The 20,914-nt window shown below is 40.2% G+C and overlaps 1 protein-coding gene across 2 annotated transcripts; it reads right to left on the bottom strand.

The window, feature by feature from the left end:
* Window positions 1-443: 443 nt before the first annotated feature.
* Window positions 444-15,746, bottom strand: ammecr1 (AMMECR nuclear protein 1). 2 transcript variants are annotated; one of them, XM_051400678.1, is made up of 6 exons: window positions 14,058-15,743; window positions 9,075-9,185; window positions 7,705-7,819; window positions 7,430-7,520; window positions 7,204-7,300; window positions 444-5,652 (listed from the first exon to the last, which is right to left on the bottom strand). In XM_051400678.1, the coding sequence occupies exons 1-6, from the start codon at window positions 14,531-14,533 to the stop codon at window positions 5,538-5,540; spliced, it is 1,005 nt and encodes a 334-aa protein (XP_051256638.1). In that variant the 5' UTR covers window positions 14,534-15,743; the 3' UTR covers window positions 444-5,537. The 2 variants fall into 2 exon arrangements, with proteins under 2 accessions (XP_051256638.1, XP_051256639.1); XM_051400679.1 differs by lacking the exon at window positions 9,075-9,185 and having other exon boundaries at window positions 14,058-15,746.
* Between the last annotated feature and the right edge of the window lie 5,168 nt (window positions 15,747-20,914).

The following is a 20,914-nucleotide window of genomic DNA, read 5'->3' as shown; positions in this document are numbered from 1 at the left end:
GTCAGTACACAAATTTTCCCAATTATCAATCCCATTGTGAAATGCGTCTTTCCGGAGACAGTGTACCTGTTAACCAGGAGAGCTCCCTGGGGACAGTTTAGTAAGAAATTGTAGAAAATGAATCAAAACTATATAATAAAAAAAACTAACTGGTTTTTACCAGTCCAATCATATATTGTCCCTGAAATCCTCTCCATCCAGAGCAAATCAATCAGCATAGAGTTTGAACTGTAACTGACCAAATAACATAATCCATAGACCTTCTGTAAGGCTGGATGTATCAGTAATCAATTCAACAGACTGATTGGGTTCTCTGGATATAAATCTCTGTCTGAAATGTTAAAATGACAAACTAAAAGGCTTCTTTCCTATAAATTATATCTTCAGTGTAAAAAAAGACTATATGTGGATGTGTGTGGTGAAAGAAAACAGAATGACACATGTTCTCTTTTCAGTTGATTTTGTATTTTTTATTGAATAAATGATTTTAAAAGGTAATAACAATGTTTAAAACTACATTATCTTCACAGCCATTGCTTACATACTCAGATAACCCATCTATATATATTCTTTCAACCCTCCCCACACTTTTCTTTTGCAATTTTTTTCTAAATTTCTTTTTTCTTTTGTTTGTTTTTTTTTTGTGTGTCTTTATTTGTGTTTTTTTTTTCATTTGGAGTCATACTATCATAATAAATGCCCATTTCAAGTCGTGTCACACTAACAGCAATTCAATAGGAAAGGAGGAAGGGTCTAGCTCTACAGGGGATGGATTTGAAGTTCCCAGTTCATATTATTCCATCAACATTTTTCAAGTTACTAAAGCAGAGAAAAAAAATATCCAAAAATCAAAAGAAAAAAGAAAGAAAAGTTGGTATGAGGAGTTACACCAGGCAACCCTCCCAGCCCATCAGGCCACTGCAACAGAAAAAAGTCATTTTGTACAGTGACACATCTTAGAAGTCAGTGTCTCAAAAATTCAGAACATAGAAAACCACTAAAATAATTTTGAAACTAGATCCAAAATATTCTTTTGAAAAGAATTTATTTTGATGTACAAAAACAGTCATTTTCTTTTTTTTTATTTGTTTTTTTAAATCTTTTTTTAATAAAAGTTTCAAACACAAGTTTATTGTAGTTCTTATTTCATTTGTCATTATCATTATTATTATTGATTCATTTATTCTTTTTTTTATTTTTTATTTATCTATCAGTGCGATTGTATACCAGTGCAGCTACTGGGTCCAGAGTAAAGAAAACAGGCTTTTTCATCTTTAATGGCATAAAAAATAAGGAAAAATCCATCTTTTATACAAAGTATAACTGCTGGTCTTTAGGGAAAAAAACATTTATAAACCCATAAAGCTAGGAGGCACACCATGGGATTTTCATTTTTGTAAATTATAGTAATAATAATAATAATAATACTATACTAATAATAGTAATAATAATAATAATAATAAACAAAACAAGTAACAACAATTGCAACCATTTTTAACCATCCTTGATGCCATATACGGCTTCAGCGATAGACAATGAAAATTCATTGAAAAATTGGGTTGCTTAATAAGTCAAGACAGCTGAGAAGTCGCACACAAAAAAAAAAAAAAAACCAAAAAAGAAAACATAGAACATCTTGTCAATTGCAGGGGTGTCTTTTGGAAGGACAGGAAGCCAAGCCTGAAGAGCAGCATTTGGGCATGGCCGCTGGCATCTTTGGTTCAGTCAAACATACGAAGGTAACATGAGCTTGAGCATTCCACGAAATATGAGAATGACCACACTAGGAATGCTGAGGCTGAACTCTAACCCTGGTATGGAACCAAAACACAATCTGCTACAACAAACTACAAATGTCGTTCCATAATATCCCATGAGGTATCAATGCTTTAAACAGTTAATCAGTACAGAAGCAGGACTATCTTCTGCGTGCTCTACGTAAAACTCTGCGTCGCCATTATAGGAGACGCTTACCTTCGACATAGTTTGAGAGGCTGCTAGAGCCTCAACAACAGGACCTTTTCACTAGTTGACAACTCAAACTTTGCCTTTTCAGAGGTCAAAACTATTCAGCAGCTAAAGGAAAACGGAGGATGTGCTCGCAAAGAGCAGCATCCGATCTTCCAGGAGAGGCAACGACCACTACTACTGCCACCATCTACCGACACACATCACACCTTGACAAACTAGGCCATGAGGTCGGCCCACAGTGTGGGGAGTAATTGAGGGGTAGGAGGCTACATGTGACTTCTTGTCCTTTCAAACCTGCAGGGGTGTTGACTTGCACTGGTAGGAAAAAAAAAAAAAAAACACCTGTTGAACAGATCTGCATATATCAAGGATAGTTAAGGTAACACATGTAGGATTTTCTCTTAATATATCGCTGTAAATTGTAATAACGACCATTGACAGTACATTCCATAGCCCCTATAACGGGTTTGCTGCAGGGACTTTTCTTCTTCATTATGTGTGTAAGAATATCAGTCTGTTTTTCCCATAGGGAATTGATCCCAAAATCACCCACTTTGGACTTAATGAAAGCACAGATTCATGGGGCTACTGTTTGCATCGGTGACAGTTACATCCTTCAGTATTAAAATGTGCCGTCATAACTCACTTCACAGCAATATACTGAAGAGCAAATCTTACATGTAGCATCTTTAAGTATGATATGATCAATGAGTCCGCATGACCAGTCACGAGCTGTGACCACCCCAATATGAGGTCCGATAGCACCATATTTGTCTTTTAAATCTCTTAATGGTTAATAAGAGTGTTTAAGCCATAGATCAAGCATATCATGGATAAAACCATAGGTCTCATACTCATACATACATGCAACAAAATACATTGCATGTGTATACAAAGACATATGTAAAAGAGCATGGTCAATTTGGTTTTGCAGCAGAAAAATTCAGGTTGTGCTGTATTAAATGGACCAGGAACTGAATGCCTGACTGTTCCTCTCTGAAACTCACGATGTAGTGTACTTCACATAAAAGCATACATTTTTACTAGAGGTGTTAAAGTGTCTTCCCATGGTTTAAAACATTTAGGGTAACACCACCACAGTGTGCGACATTGTTTAAAGAGAACGTGTGAACGTGGGGCTTTTGGAAAAGATGGAATTGAGGGCTGTCAGCTGGGTAAGACGTGAGCAAACAGGAGACTGCAGGCATACAGGAGCCCCCATATTTTGGAGAAAGTTTTAGCAACGGCATTCAAGTGAGGACAACATCGTCGGAGGACCTTTCCTACACTGTGGTGTGAAGATGGAGCTGGGGAAACAGCAAACCATGGGACAGAGGAACACTCAGAGCATCATCTACTGGTCCATCATTTATTAAATCATTCGTTTAAGGCAACACAACTTAAATCTGGGTCATTTCGGGTTACTGTGGATGGAGTGCCAAAAGCCCTTGACATTTTGCATAAAGAAAAATAACCTGTCAGTTAGTAAAGGCTGTTACGAAGAAAGATGTTGGTCAAGTAACAAGAACCTCCCAAAAAATTCCAGTTAGCAAAAAATTAAAACCGAACCCAAAGCAAGCGGATCAACGTGATTATCCTCCACGGTTCAAACATTCTGGAAAAGAAATCCAACTAGCCTAGTGTGTGTGGATGTGACTCACAAGTAATATTTGGATGGGAAATGGCTTCTTAAGTCCTTACAAAGCCCTGGTTTTTTTTATTTGTAGACCTTAACTGCAAGCCGTTTGGCCCCCATGCAGAGATTCTGCTCTAACTAATGCGACTGTGTTTGCTCTAATTTACTGCCAAACAGCTGACAAAACAGACCACAAATCTAAACATTTCCTGTGCAGTGGACACACAGATCAACGGGATCTCGCTGAACAGCAGAGTGTGAGAGGAGAACGGTGGTAGTGCGGTTTCCACAACTAAATCGACGAGCTGCATTTCTGCAACTGCTTGAGACTCTAAAGAGCACAATGACATGCACCTCCAAATGACACAAACATGTTAATCAGATCACTTCCTCTGTGCGTCGAGTGGCATCTTCATTCAAAATGACAATTTTAATACATCATAAGAGTGACAATGGTTAGCTATAATCTGAAAAGGCAAGACAATGTTTCCACGACGACACGGGCAATATACAAGGCATCCGACAAATGACTGAAACTGCTGGGTCTGTCTAGTATTCAGTGATGCAGCCTTGCCTGAGGCTGGCTGGTGTCAGTTTGCATTCAGAGCTTGAAGACCCAATATATTAGACGTCACCAGTTAAGTGGCACCGAATGCAAACACTTCAAGCCAAACAACAGACGACTCTTACAAGGTGTGGAATAAAAAGAGAATATGGCTTTAAGTAGTTATAGCATGTCCCTGCCAAGTGACTCCCTGCCAGTAAACTCAGAAACCAACAGACACAGTAAATTTAAATAAAAGCATTGTTCATGCACATACTTTTTTTTTCTTTTTTCTAGGGACCTGTAGTTACGCCTGCTCCCTCTCTCCAATGCGGGGAGATCAGACCCACTTGTAACCCATTTTACATAGATAATAAACAAATCACCTGCGGGAAATGATTATCCTCAGACAAAATGGCTTCCTCCACAATTACCTTAAATCTAAATGAAAAAGTTCAACAACAAAAAAGAACAAGAGGGAACGTGGCTGTAAACTCTAGCCAAACAAAACAAACGCAGTTCAAGGTTTACAGGTTCCACCACAAAACACTACAAATACTCGGGAGGAGGTTTCCAAAAATCTCTGTAGGGAATCTTTAGGTAAAAATCCAATTTACTCTACTGTTTTCATCTCGTGGCAGACCAATATCTATATCCACACACAGAAATACACACACGATTGTGAGCGCAAACAATAAACAGTACCAGCAAAGGCTGGTTAAAGGGCATCACAATCCTACTATCTATACTTTGGAGTATACAAATCCCAATATATAGTCCCAACTACAACACTACAAGAGTTTACAAGGCTAAAACAACCTCAACAGTCAATCGTTTTTTCTTTTGAGAGGAATCAGAATAGAGACGACACAGCCTTTGAGAACTGCAGTTGCCTTGCTACATGGTATACATGTCAGGATAGTAAGATAAAGAAAAAAAAGGAAAAAAAGAACTTTCTTAGTAAATGTAAAATCGTAGCAAAGCCTAAACAATATAAGGGCGAGACTAATCCACCGTAAGAGACTTCCTTCCATCCACAGAATCAAACACCTGATTAGGTTTGCTGAAAAAACGTAAGATCAATAAAATCTAGTATTTGTTTAATTTTCAAAAATATGAATGAAGGGGGTTATAGATATAGGTATACATATGCTGCAAAAACTTAACCACAGGCAAAGAAAAAAAGAAACGTGGATTTCTTGCCATAATCAAATGATGCTTCGTTGCCACCCGTTGCCATGTCAACGTCTGGGAGACGGCCAGCATGGCAACGGAAACTATCATCATAAAATGGTACAGTAGTAGAAATAGCTAGACCAGGAGGGGGCGGGCTCTCCTGGGAAAAGGTCCGCGGAGAGGTCCAATGATTGGTCATGCGGCTCGCTGTCAGGAATAATGGTTGTAGGGTGGTAGAGGGTGCCCGATGCCATTCTGGTAGTGATGGTGCTGGCGGTGGGCGATGTACTCTGCATAACCCATTGTCATCTTCTCGCTACGGTACCTAGGAAGGGTAAAAAGATGTGTGAGGTAAAGCCCAGCTGACCCTTGTGTCACGTTAGGAAAGCTGGGATCAGCCGGTGACCCTCAACACAAATGAGTCAATACTAGACACACACTCTTAAAGAGTATTCCACTGCTGCACATTGTACAACTCACAGTGGACAGTTTAAAAAGTATCAACAATGATGCAGCAGATATTGTCTCTCTTATTCAAAACATTTTTCTCCCTTACTGCTCCCACAACGCAACTTGACTGCCAGCAGTTCGTTTGGAGAATTCAGGTGACAACACTTGAGGCAATTTATTAGATTTCATGCAGCTCCTTCAGGGGCCACAATGGGCTTTAAACAACATTTTTCACATATGGAGTAGTGCTCCTCAACATCTGTAAACGGACTTTGATGTGGAAAGTCAGTGGACTTTGATCAACATGAGGACAAAGCTGATGTAGAGCCAGTATCCGCTCTGACATTTGTCCTTTTAAAATTCATGTTGGCTTTATATGCCTCTGTTCAGTTCTTCAGCTTCTTCAAACCTGCTACAAGTTATTTTTAATGCCTTTATTGTATAGTGACAACCGAAGATAGACAGGAAAGGAGGGCAGAGAGAGAGGGGATGACATGCAGCAAAGGGCCGCAGGTCGGATTCGAACCCGGGCCGCTGCAGCATGTCTGTACATGGGTCGCAAGCTCTACCGACTGAGCTAACCAGGCGCCCAAACCTGCTACATTTTTGTTTTAATCTGCATTGTTCCACATTTATTGCTTAAAACATCATTGAATGATGTCGGATTGTTCCGTTTTTTAAGGACTAAGCTGAAATTGTTTAAACTGACTGGACCGGGAGATTCTGACCGTGGCAACGACTGTGCATACAGATGCTGTCGCCGGTCCTTCAAACTTTCAAACCGTTTTCGGCTTATTGCTGAAACACACATTAACTTTGACAGAAATAGCTTACAGTCATCGGAAAAGTGAGCGCAGGGTTTGGATTAAAGCGCAGTGGACTTTGAGACGATCCACCCATGGCCACCGCGGCGGGTGCTGTCGCTCCAGGAGGAGAGGGATGAGAGCAGGATAGCAGCCACGCTGGCCAAGCTTGGACTTAAGGCTGCTTCCGGCTAATGTCCGGTCTGGATGAAATGGGACCCAGCTGGCCAGACAACGGGAAATCAGAGACTGTTGTGCCCCCACCTTACAGAGACTTGCTCCATCAACATCCCGGATGCATGGTGCTCAAACGCAGTCAAAGTGGATGGACGCGGTTTATTTTATGTAAAGATGAAACCATATTATCAGCACCATCTTGTTGCTGTTGTTTTACATTCCCCTAAATGCAAATTCAAGAGATGCACAGCAGATCATTTCCTGTTTGTATATAAAAAACTATAAACATTGGTTTATTTTATTCTATTTGTTTTATGTGTTTTTCTATGAATTTGATTATCTAAAATGAAGGAACTGCAAACTTTCATTTTGTTGTACAACCTTGTGTTGTATGATGATAATTAACTCTGACCTTGATTTAATACAGTGTACAAGTATATTCTTACCTGGTTAACTTAATGGTCTTCCTGAAGTCATTTGTGATGGGAGCTTTGTAGCCTCCCTTTCGTAGTAAGGAATCTATGGTTTGAATATGGTCCCAACCTTGATAAAATAAAGAGTTATATCTCACCACACATTCCTGAAAATCCACATTTAGCGCAACATTACATTGTCTTTATAAAAAAATTAAAATAAAAAATGAGGCTTGTTAGGGGCACAAAGGGATCTCACCTTGCTCCTTTGCAACCTCTGGTAGGTAGGTGGCGGTGCGCTTTGATCCTTTTTCATTGAAAAACTCTATCCTAATACCGTGAACACCCACCTAAAATTCAACACAGACATGACAAAACACTGTGTTTTTAACCCCATAAATCTTTCTATCCAACAAAGTGAAAACATTTTCACTACGTTTTTACATGTGTTGTTTGTATGAGTTGTAGAGTGTGCCACCTATCAATGGCACTACTATTCCCAATGCAAATGCTTTAGCAAACCATTTCTCTCACCTCCCAGTCAAGGTAATCACCGACGTCTTCAAAGTTGGTGAGAAGAGACACTGAGCAGAAGAGGCGAGGCAGCTCATCCCTTGTCATAGGGGGGAAGCGGCTGTCTTTAAGGGCACTGCAGACATAAAAGCACAAAGAAAATACCATTACAAGAGCTGATTCAGACAAAAGTTAGCATAGTCAAGTGTCAAGAGACCAGAGACCCAGTAGTTTGATAACCAAGAGTCCAATTATTTGTAAATTGTGGGGAAAATTTCCACTCAGATTTCCAACATGTGATGAAGGATCAACAGGGCCTTTTCTCGCGTGTAGGTGGCCTATGAACATACAGAGGCCAGCGTGGTCGCAGCATGGACAGAGCGTTTGTGTCTGTACACAGTACCAGTAAATGAGCTGTGTGTTTACATGTATTTGACAGGTCAGCTGTGTCTGCCCTCAGGTCAAGAAGTGCTAATCAAGAAATTCTTCACCAGGTGTTTACAGAGGGCCCTGTTTACACTCCCTATTTACACAGAAAAAAATGTCACTGTAAAGTTTAAGTTTTCTACACACACCTGCCCTTGGGCTCCCTCATGTGTTAAGGTGTGTCACGTAACGGCTCACATGACATTTAAGTATTCACATAACTATTAAACTCGTTTTAATTGAAACAATTGTCCATCAAAGCCAAGTAACACCCAGCCAGCGTTTAACCCACCAGCTGGACGATCCATTGATCCATTCAGGCCAACCACCAGTGTGGGTTTAACCCGTGTCATTGTGTTTGTCTGAAAAAGGTTATAGGACTGCCCAATAAAACTACACAAGGACTCTTTATTGTCACAACTTCACAGTTTTGAATTAAAACATACTTACAACAGTCCATACATTACAGTTATGGTAAACTTACCAATACATTTCATTTGTGTCTCTGCCTATCCTCTTTATGTCAGTGCCAGGTCATTAAGGTTAAACAAATAATTGTTTCGTATCTTTCTACATCAACCCCAGTGTTAACAACTAATTGTGTTGCTAGCACACTAACTGTTTTACTGCTAAAGAAAAGTGCATACACGTATACAGTATATAAAACCAGGTCTCAACAAAAAGTCATGGAAAACCCGACCTGGGGACATCTATAACAGGGTTACAGCAAGCTACATAAATGAAACAGACAAAATTAAATACTGTAAGAAACATAAATTATGTTTTATGTAGTCATGCACAGGCCAACTATCAATTAATCCAGGGTTAATTTACTACTACTGAGCATAGAAAGTTGCCCATGTTAGGGGACTTGATTCCAATACAATCATTCACTACAGTTTATTAGTGTTCTCCATAATCCTGCTTTGCATTTGGTTATATTTACAGCTAGAAAAACAACTCACCTGGTAAGGGTGTACTCCCTGAGTCCTGAGTGCAGATTCATGGCAGAAAATGTACCTATACAACCCCTCAACCGCTTGTCTCTGCCTATTTTCCATGTGACAAACAGCGGGCTGAAAGACAACAGAGAGACCATGTTAAAGAAGTTGAACTTTAATAATGTGCACACCACATGTACATTTCTGTAGCAGTTAAATAACAGCACACATCACCATTTGTGTTATTCACATTAGGTAGAATTGGCACTGCTGTCTTTTAAACCACAACGGATTAGTTTTCACGCAGGACTGCAGAGGTTTTTGTTCATAGCACTGGGCCATCTGTCCACACATGACTGGTTAATAAAAACTTTATTTCATGAAGTTAGGTTGTATTAGATGTGTAATAGTTATGGTGTATAATTAGCCATGCTGTAATAATTTCCCATCTTTTGTATGGTGCCGCTGCTTCTGGTAAACTACATTACCCAAGAGAAAGACAAACTGATCCCACGCAGAATAAAAATCTATCACTTGTCTGGAATCATAAACATGTGATATTGACAATGAATAACTCAGTTTAATACTGCAAAAAAGGACCCAACAGTGCATCAGCAAAGCACATGAAGATAACAGTTTAAGTTTTAGTATGTCATTTGGGTTTGCATAAGTAAAGTTCATTGAATTAAGCATTTCAAAGAACAGTACTCATTGGGACATTGTTGGTAGGCATCACAGTGGATCAGAACCACAATTGTGCAAAAGAGGGCACGACTGCCATGCAGTATTATGCAAATAAGTACCATCACCCTTCCTACACCGGACTCCTTTCAGTTGTGTTTTCTCGTCATCTGTCTAATGCAAATCTAATGGAACAAATACACTTCAAATAGAGCTTTACTGCCACCAAAAGTGTTGTTTTATGCTTCAGAGTATTTCCTCTCTTCTTCTTATTGTGTTGAAATCTGTTCAGTCACAGAAGCCACTGTGACACTGACTGCTGCTGCCCTGGTTTCTCAACAGTGAATGGCAGATCATATTTAAATATTCACTGTGTTAAGTTAATCTGACTTACTGATTTATTGTCACTTGCCCATCGAAGGTCTTGTTTTCACACGCCAAATGGCAAATCACAAGTCACAAACCACTGCAGAGTTTCAAACTACTTTTGGCTCGTTGATAGGAGAACCAGTCCAATTTTAAGAGCACCAATTAAACTGAAATTCAACATGACACTTTCACACAAAGACACTTGCAATTGCAGAGACTTTGGTCATTTATCTTAACCCATCTTTTATTTATTTCCATGGACCAGTATGGAGCGTTACGGTTTCTCTAGTTGGGACTACTGATACAATAAAGCTTTGTGATATTTTTTTTCTCCTCTCACTTTACTACTCAACACTGAGCGTGTGTAAAGAGAAAGGAGAATAAAGGGAAAAAATGAGGCAAGAGTGTTTCCCCTGTGAAGACATTTTCAATACCAGAACCAATACTGGTACTTCAACTTTTACACTGGTTCATACACAATCTATATATTATTTTTTTTGTTTCATGCAAGTCTTGAGCCAGAAGTCCTATACGCTTTGGAGTTAAAGCTTTTAAAAGTCAAATTTTATAAAAAAGAAACATACATGAGACATTTCTCTTTGAACAAATATTACATTTTATTTTTAGCTTCTTCACATATTGAACAACTGTTTTACAAAATCAAGACCAAAATTTCAAGTTCTGATTCAATGAAGTACCAGTAATAAAATTAAAAAAATTACAAAGGAACAAAACATTACAGCTACAGCACATAGGTGCAAAGAGTCTAAAGAAAAACGAAGTGGTGTCTAGTGGTCTCTACTGTAGACTTTGATGTCTTACAGATGTTTCACCCAGCAGTTCCTCAGAAAACCTTTGCATGGCAACTGTCCTTTGGCTTCATTTTACCTTTCCTGGATCATTTCCCCCCCTTCTCTGCCTGTGAGGAAAGGCCGTAGACTTCTGGTGTTGTCCTCAAACGAGGGATCAACAGGGTGGGTTGGTGTAGAAAAGAGAAGATTGCTAGTGTTCACCATTCAGTAGCACAATGGAGATTACGTGCATTAACAAGATAACACATTTTTCATTGTAATCTTACATTTCAGTTGTTGCTTTAGCTTACTATAGCTACAAAATCAAAGTGGCTTACAATACACATAACTGCGTGATCTTACATAACATTACACATAATACAGTTAGTATTATCCCGATTAACGACAGTGACTATGTCAAGTTATACAACCGTTCGAGCCAACTGAAGTTAGCTAGCTAAATTATCTTAGTAGTTATGCAGACGTACCTGCGGCAGTGCCCGCTGCCTAGTGTGGTCCAGTGGTCTTCTAGCAGTCAAAACAGGGCAAAATATTTTCAAATGCATGATTTGTCGGCCGTCCTTGAAGCAGATACCTTTTTGCAGATTTAGAGTCACCGCTCTCAGCTTGTGATCCTCCATTTAGAGGAGAAGACTTTTTATTAAATGCCAACATGTAAGCCAGACAGCCAGTCACCGGTCTAGACAGTAAAAACACACACCGTCTTCAAGGAGATTGAAGATTGGGATTATAATCCCATTACCATTTCTAAAATTTTAATATCACTAAAATATGATCACAACATGTTCACAATGTGAGGCCCTACATTGTTTACTGGCTAAGGAGAGCACTGTGGCTATGTCAAATGTTGTATTTGTTTTTAGCATTTTAGTAATTCAATCTGACAATGTCCCCAAGTGAAGGACATTCGGAGGACACCAGAGACCATAAGTATGAGTTTCTCAGACCTGTGGGAGTTTTCACACTGGTGGGCATTAGCCTACTACCACCCAATGTGCAATCCCAATGTTAACCCTTAAAGTCTGACTTAATGTCAATAGTTTGGCATCTACTATAAATTAAAACAAAACACTGAGAGCTTCCAATGTGTGAAACTTACTGATTTTTGGAGCACTTTATGAACACTTTATCCATGTCTTTGCTAAAGGAAATTACCAACAATTTATGGTTTTCTATCATTAATGTGAAGGCTTTATACATTGGGACTGGGCCTTGGAGTAAGAGTCTCTGTGGTCATTTTCACATCACCATACCAACACCACGATTGTTTATTGTTGTTGTTGTTTTTTCTTTTGTTATCAATGGCAACACTAATCTGGAAAATATTCCACGGTGGCTCACATATTTGTACGTACAATAGAGGTGCACACAATCAGGAACGTCTGAAGCGAATTCACAAAAAAAAAAAAAAAAACATAAATAAACAAACAGGGTGTGTTGGATCTGCATTTATTTAACACATGTATTTGGTTAGTCCACTGCCATTATTGACTGGCTCTTGTTTTTGAATGAGTGAAGCCTGGAGTATGCTGAGGTGATTTTGAGATGGACTTTTTTTTATTAGAGATGTTATTGTGATAGATTTAGAGAACACAAATTCAATACATTCTCAACTATAGTTGCCAAAAATCCTTTTGATGGGAATGTGCAGAGAATGTGAATTTGTTTATTGTATACATATACAGTGTGTATGAGGAATTGTTTCTCATAATAGATTATGTTTACCAGGAAACATTGTGGGAGTGTTAGAACTGTTAACATCAATACACACCATTCAGAACCCATCATATGCATTTAAATTGTATGCAACATTGTGTTTTAGTGCCTGCATGCTTTTAACGTTAATAATTTGTCACATGGTAATAGAAAGGCACATTTAAAAGCACAAAACAGCTACCCCATTGACTATTTTAATACCGTTGTCAATAAGTCACTGCAAAGTTTCTTTACCCATTACAGATCAATACCATGGAATAGTCCATGTTGCAATTGTAAACAAGCCCTTCATGGTCTCGAAATGTAAGTAAAAGGTCCGCAAAGTCACATGCTATCACATTACAGCGCTGCTATAGGTGCGCAGGAGAGCGGTGACGGGCAGATCATATACATTTAGTAATCTTATAGTTAAATCTGTCATAACATTAAAAAATAATAATGTCAAGTTAAAGCTTCCCGTATTTAAACGCATTGACTGATGGTTTGTTATAGTTATTCAACACTGCCAGTGCTGCTGTAGTTGAATTCGGCCATGAAAGAGTGTTAGGACTGCTTACTGCTTAGCAAGAACCACATTTTCTTTGTTGGTTGGTGCTAACACTTAAATCGGCTGGTACTGTTAGCCAGTGTCCCTCGGATCGACACCACGTCCAACAAACCCAACCTACCGTAAACGAGCGGGTAGCTACTGTGGCCGGTTATCTGACCGTGGTGCCACAGAGACTTTTTAATACATTCACCATTAAATTAATTACTACAAGCTCATTAGTGGCTCGTTGCTAAGCTAAGGTAGCACACAGCTAACGAAGCTAAGCATAGTATGTGGCAATCAGGAGTTCATTGAGGGCAGGTTAAAAGATTAAGAATAATAACGTAAACTTTCGACGATTGTTATTCAAAGCAGTCACAGTTAAAGCGAAAAAACAAGCGATGTTATCTGCCTCGTTCCACCCTCTTTCTTTTAGCTTTAGTGTGAGTGGCTAGTACGAGCGAGTAGCCACCAGGCTTAGCTAGCGTTAGCCAGTGTTATTCGAGTGGGACAAACCTCTCAGCATCTCAAAATGTTTGTTTTCGACGGGAAATCTCAAAGTGACACAGTGCCTCACTCGCCGGTGGCTCGCTCGATAAGACCACCTCAGATCATTCACTGTACCGATAATGTGAGTTTGGTGCAGCTACAGGCCGGTGCACTCAGTCTCTTCGGCAAGGCCCAAATTCCAACTTAGCCAAATGAAGCTAGGATCGCGAGCTTTTTCACGTTAAATTCCCCGATAGTGAAATGTTGTTTCGATGTGACAGTCGGTGCCCTCCACACTGGGGCAGAATACAGAGGTAAACCCACCAAGAGTGCCGCAAAAGACATTTGTTGAGAGAGTACATCAATGAGCTTTGACATGCAGCACAACAACAAAAGACAAGAGATACTCACTAGGGATCATTTGTAAACCTGGGTGTTCTCGGAGGTTGGTATCCGTACAGATGGCAATAAAGCACGTCAAAACAGAAGCAGCACATCTCCGCTGAGACGACCATTTTTCTGCCTCCACTTCCCGAACCAGGTCCCGAGCTGAGATTCGGGGAGAGGCCGGATGAAGTGTAACCGGCCGGGGCTGGGGACAGAGCGTTTGTGCCGCTGCTACCACTACTACTACTGCTGCTGCTAACGTTACCCCCGGGTCCCCCCAGGCCGTTGGCTCTGCTCACGTTCGCCGCTGCTGCAACGGTCGCGGAGGAGCCAATCCCCAACTCAGAGCCACAATGTCCGGTTCCTGCCACCCCGCTTCCCGCCCCCACCCCGCCGGGACCCCCCGACCCGGGCGATCCCGACAGTTTCTGCTTCTTCACCCCGCAGCACCCGGCCGCCATCTTGGAACAATCTGCACCGACACACCGCTTCCGACCCATAACCGTCACCGCGGGAAGGGTGGGGGGGAACGCCGACCAGACGTAGAAATCCCACTGCGTTGATACGTACGACGGACAATACTCCACTTTCACTCTTTTATTTTTTTGTCGGACGACGAAATAACCGATGTGGTGAGAAGACTGCAATGTCACCCTAGCGTTGCCTTTAAAAATGCGTGACTTCTCTACGCAAAATCCATAGCTGGATAAGCGTTTTTTCCATGAGTAGTCAGCCAGTCCAGCAATGGACCACGGTGTTCCAGTGGATCACCGATAACGTCAAGTCCAAGCCAAATATTCAGCCCTTCTCTCTAACACGACACCATCCGAGGCGATCTCAGCCAGGTCCCCGCAAACATACAAGTTCAGGGAGTGCACAGTCCGAACAGGCCGCAGATGACAGTAGCCAGGCGGTCCAGATGTGAAGCCGACAGCCAGTGCGCTGTACCCCCGCAGCACACCTCTCCAAGTGGAAGCCGGGAGCTTGAGTACGCAGGACCCATAAGCTTCAGCACAAATTGCGCACAATGTCTTGGGCAGCGTAGCTTCTCATTGCACCAGCCTTGTGTTTGCTACTGCCTCACGAACTTCTAATTACACGACAGGCCCAGTATGTTGGAATTCCAGACGCTGGGATAACGCAGAGTAAAATGGCATCTGACAATGCGGGGTTGGCATGGCACAGTGAAACGCGTCAGCGCCCGAGCAAGTCATTTCAGTAACGTTAGCCCACAGTTTGCACCTGCATGATGTCTGTTCTTGGACCTGGTTTCAAAAAAAACCTTCAATAACACCCCCGCGTCAAATGCAGAGCTGAAAGTTTTCAGTACAGGTTTGTTTTGGAGGCTGTCATCCGTTTATGGGGATACATATAGTCCGTGGACCGTGAGAAATCCTCCGGGTTTGGCAACCCTCGCTCCGCACCCGTCTCTCAGCTGCTACCATTCAGTGCTGTTCGGGTAAAGCCCTGTGATCAGTCTGTGGGCATCGGTGTCGTCGGCACTCCGGAAGCGGATTCAGAAAATGTGTTGCGCCCAGTTTCTACACATTATGCGTAGCTTCTGGGGGTATCAAATGTGCAGTTCAGAAGAAATGTACGGTGCCGTGGAAGCATGCGCGCTCCCGACGTTCATACGCTTGTATGCGTGCGTGCATGAAAAAAGTATCGGTATCCCTAAAGGCATAGAGGCATAGAGAGGGGTCTGTCTGCTCTGGACTTTACATGAAGTGAGAATGCTATAAAGGGAACTGATTTGTCAGTGTCTGTATTTCACTGAGGTGATTTATCCTTGAGTTCAGATAAAGGTTGCACATTTACTTCCTATTCAAGACATTTTAGGCTTTTTTTTTATTATCCCAACTGACTTTGACATCTTGTATTTATCATATGTCTGTGTTCACGGCAGCTGGTAGAAATTCTGTTCCTCCTGACCACAGCTTGTCCGGGACCCTGAAACAGTAAAAAATATATAAATACTGTCACAATGTCTCCTGTCTGGCCCCCATTCTTCAACTCCACTCCCATTCAGGACTCCTATTTCTTAGTGAACCTTTAGTCAGAAATAAATGTATCATTAAAGAGAGCAGTGACCCTTGTCTAAATGTCAGTGATTAATAAACATCATAGGATCAGCTGATCAAAACCACGCCCTGACTCAAGATGCTGGGCTGAGTGTGTTGGAAAATGAAAGTGAGTGAAATATAGCCTGGGTGGGTGGCAGGGGGCAGAAGATCTGAATAAAACCTCTAGACATTATGAAATTAATTTGAAGGTGTGTTTTCCTCCACACGCCATGAATTCAAAATACATATCTGAAATCAGCTACATATACCTACACTCAGGTTTGAAGCATTAAGGGGGACAGCAGAGGTCAGCCTGGAAAGAGTTTACCTCTGTAATACAGATTCAAGGTATTATGTTGACAGTTGTTTCTTTATACTTATTATTCAATTGAATTCATGGAAAATGTATCAGGACAGATATATTTGATTATTACTCACCCTTCTTTTAGGGCTTATGGTCCAAAAATAAAATGTAAGCTGCATACTTTGGGTCTTAACAGTTTATAGTGTGCAAACAATCTTCAAACCTTATCTCAGAGGAAGCAGCTCCCTGGCTGACAGTAGAGAACAGGGTTGGTATGATAAAGTTGAAAGTAGCCTGTAATATCCTCAGTGCTTTTTGCTTTATGTGTGATGTTGACTCTCCTAACAGGACTAGTGCTAGTGAAACCGATGTAAACCTCTGCAATATTGCAGCTCCAAAAAAGTGCTTGTGCTCATATTGAAGTTATCTTAAGGTTAATGTTTGTTCAGTGACCATTTCCTTTGTCTTAACCCCCATTTGCTGTCAAGTCCAGACATACATGAGTTTATAATCTGAGCCAGAGCAGCAAGCAGTACCCCTCCCATAAAGTGCCTCCTGACTGACTCAGCATAACGCTTCAAGCTCGTTTTAAAATGTACAGCTAATTATGGTTGGCTCTTGTGGATATCGACTGAGCATTTTCCTGGTAACAGGCCTCCCTGCCTGGGCAGACTAAGTACACATTAGGCTAAATCATTTTAGTTTAAGCAAGGGTTTGAGTGAACAGTCATTCTCCTGCATGAATGATTTCCCTTTCTGTCTGTCTAACTTTCTGTCTTGGAAAGTGAATCTAGAAAATATGTAGGTCTTACCGAAACTGATGAGGTGACTTATCGCCTTATTTTTATTCTAGATGAGGCAAGTATTCATCATAACATTTATATAGAAGTGACAAGAGACAGCGAAGCCCTTGAAAATCATTGCACCGCGTCTTTCACATTTTTACTGTCCAGTAATAAATTCATGTAAATGCTGTTGCAGTGGCGTCATATGACTTTCCCTATCTGTGCAGGTTGTTTTGAGATTATTTTAAACTGTTAAAAAAAAGGGGCATTGTTTACTGTGTAGACTAAAATAGTCATTGTAAAATATCCCATTTATTCTTTTTATGAGAGCAGAAACTGTTAAGGCTTGCATTTCATTCTACGTTAGAATATAAGTCAACAGAATTATGTGGAAAATGCCCTCAGTCGTGGTCGTATTATATGACGTATGATATAATACAAAGTCATGAAGTCTATAAATTAATCAGCTCTGATGGAATTTGAGCAAGGGGTGATTTAATCTTGCTAATATTTAAATGATAAAGTTCCTCAGCAAAATACTCAAATCCACTCTAATTAACTGATATGCAGCAGACTTAATTATTATTTTAGCTAGTTGGATTGCAGTTCTTTTGATCATATATCCCATTTTTCACTGTTAATGGGAAACCCCATTATAGAACGTTTAGCTTAGTAGAGCATGAAGCTGGTATGTACATGTGGCTTAGAGCAGCTGAACAGAGGGTATTCTCTTCAAAAAACCCACTCATGCAACCATTGGATTTTAGGCATGGGTGATGTCATTGCAATGCAATCCACCCCATGCAGATTATCGGTTGAAACAGGAAAGGGGGAAGCAGGCAGATTTTTCCTCCCATTCCTGCTACAGTATAAGAGTGGGCACTGCCGTTCAAGGTCAAGATGGCTTTGGGTAAGCTCAGCTGGCGGAGCTTAAAGCGTTGTTTTTGGCATTATAGTCTTCCTATTCAAAAAAAACCTCTCACATGCACAATCATCATTTAATGAATATATGTGGAGAGAACAGACTGGTTTGTTCCATTCATTCACTGTCTGTTCTATTCTTGGGAGCAGAGACAATCTGGCATGTTGTTATTAGACCTTGTGGTGGAATTTCCCGCAGTGGCAGGACTCACTCGCCTCTGAGACTACATGTACAGTATAGCTGACTGAGGACAGAGAGTGAGCCATACTTAGGATAATAACAGAAAGTTCAGTAAAACCTCAAAGGTGCTTCAAAAAGTCAGAAAATAAAATAATAACATAACGATTAAATAAAAACACAGTTTGTGCTACACCCCTCCAGGTTGAAAAGAAATGTATTTTGAATGGGATTTAATTGATATTTTTTAGTTCCCTGTGGCATATATTTTCTTTAGGCCTATCAGCCGGGGTTTGATCAATATCAATGACTACTTCTCCTGCTGAGATTTCTGGATATCAAAACAATCACTTATTGTCGGCTAACCTCATGTTTTTTGGAACACAATCCCTCCACCCATTGGAGTTTCAAGTGTATTATTATCTTTGTGTTTTCAACTGCTCAGTAAGGGATGATAAATAATCAATACGCTGGTTACACAAGCTACCATTAAAAGACATTTTGTCACAACATTTTGCGACATGATGTAGGACATGTCCATTTAACACTTCCAGATAGGAGCACATATCTGGATGGATCATTCATTTATACAGTAAAAATGTGACATCATTGTTTGTATGTAGCCTCCGTCACAGGAAGGGTGGAGGCATTTTAAAATACTGCATAACATATACCCAGTTAGTAGTATTATTGCTAAGTTTATAGATGTTGATGATTCCTGTACTTTTTATAATCTTAATACAGAAACAATTTTACATCTGTTTTTTTATTGTGATATATCTAAAATGTTTTCGAGTGATGTTGAATCTCATTTTATTTGATGCTGCCATCTCTGTCTACTCTCTTACCCTTAAAGATGTTATTTGCTACTATGTTAACCCAGAAGATAATGCTCTTGAACACCCTGATGAACTTTGTTATCCTATATGCAAAATTCTATATTCACAAACAAAAATGTGCAAAATCATTACCTAAATGTGCTCCTTTTCTCCTGGAACTGAGCTCTTTGTTTGAATCTCTGATTTTGTTAAATAACAAAACATTTAATACCTTACTGAGTCATTATGAAAAGTTTTTCCCTGAAGCCCCTGTTTGAACTATCTATTTTTATTTATTTATTTTAATATTATTTATTTATATATTTATTTTTAATTTGTACTCTATCTTTGATTTATTTATTATATATGTCACCAATGTGCTGATTGTTATTGTATACCTTGTAGTTTTGTACATTTAAATTGTTAAAAAAATAAAAAAAACAGGAAGGGTGGAGGCTGAGTCAGACATCTGTGTTGGAGAGGATGAGCTCTAACAATGTTTATGCAATTCCCAGTGGTAACAAGGTTGATAAAGGTCATGGATTGCATAGGGCCGAATTACAGTACAACAGTGCTTGTACATGTAATAAATCCTCTGATGTATTGGCGGGGACAAAATTTGGATGCCGGAGAACCTCTTTGGTGGCACTCATCTTTCCGAGGAATTTATGGAAATATTCATGCAGCTCATCAGAAGCACACAAATTCAGCACAAGTCCATTTCTGTCACTTCTGGCCCTATACTGCCTGTTTAGCTCTGTCTTCCCTGCAGAAACCTTGTCGTCACTTTATCTGGACTCAGCTGTTTTCCCCTCTGGCTCCCATTGTAATGACCTTTCTCTTCCAGCCAGAACAGACGAGTCACTCCCCATTTTTCCATTGTAGGCTGAAAACTCATCTCATCAAGAGGGATGTCATGTCACCCACTAAGCTTCCCTCCTGCCGTATCTTCCTCCACAATTCTCACCTATCTTGAAGTGGGGGAAAAAAATCACTCCTGAGGCTTTTATGTCTTAACTTGGCATGACTATCAACACAATTATTGAGTCACATGCTGTTGCCACGACAGCATGGTTTTGATGCTCGCTCTCTTCACTCTGCCTCACACACTGGTTTTGGTTTTTTTGTAATATTGGTCATCTAGGACTGAGACGTATAATTGCCCTCATTGTTTTCCTGCTTTCATAATTGTGGCAGTATATGGTAAGTAGGTGAATTCAGGTGGATTTGATTAAAACCATAGTATACATAAAAATGTTATCACTCTCACGGCCATACAAAATATTGCAATGTGGTTCATTAAAGAATTATTAATACATTATTGGATATGTCCTCAGCTCACTGGGACATTTGAATGCTGACTCATTTACAGACTGGATGATCCGATTTAATAACTAATTAATAGAACCCCTTTAAGTCTTTGAACCACGGAAGTCTTTAAGATTGTATTTATTTTTTTACAGCCTGCTATTTCAAATATATCAAGTTACTGAAGTGAATGCACCACAAAACCTAAAATGAGAGAAACTCAGTTATCGCTGTGAAGAAGACACAGGTTCAGTAGGGAAGGAAAACAAGTAACAAATAACTAAAATGTGAGCTGCATGCATGTGTGTTGAGAAAAAATGATTAAGGTGGAACCTTGAGGCAGTAATTAGTGATTTAAAAGATCTTTGTGGAGGCGTTGTACACATACTGTGTATTTCCTTTTATCCTGTAGAGGTCAGTGACGCTGCCGGGTTGCGTTGAGTCTGCCGCAAACTATCCGTAGAAGAAGAAGCAGGAGGAGGAGCTGGTGTTTGAAAGTGGCGG

Source organism: Dicentrarchus labrax, unplaced genomic scaffold, assembly GCF_905237075.1.
Source record: "Dicentrarchus labrax unplaced genomic scaffold, dlabrax2021, whole genome shotgun sequence".
Taxonomy (NCBI): domain Eukaryota; kingdom Metazoa; phylum Chordata; class Actinopteri; family Moronidae; genus Dicentrarchus; species Dicentrarchus labrax.
This window is presented reverse-complemented; position numbering and strand designations above follow the sequence as displayed.

Bases quoted from the DNA above. Each gene is read 5' to 3' on its own strand.
- ammecr1 (XM_051400678.1), bottom strand. From the start codon at position 14,533: ATGGGTCGGAAGCGGTGTGTCGGTGCAGATTGTTCCAAGATGGCGGCC. The intron at 9,186-14,057 runs GTGAGTATCTCT...GTTGTCTTTCAG, and splicing joins AGGTTTACAAATGATCCCTA to CCCGCTGTTTGTCACATGGA. The intron at 7,521-7,704 runs GTGAGAGAAATG...GTTGAATTTTAG, and splicing joins GTGATTACCTTGACTGGGAG to GTGGGTGTTCACGGTATTAG.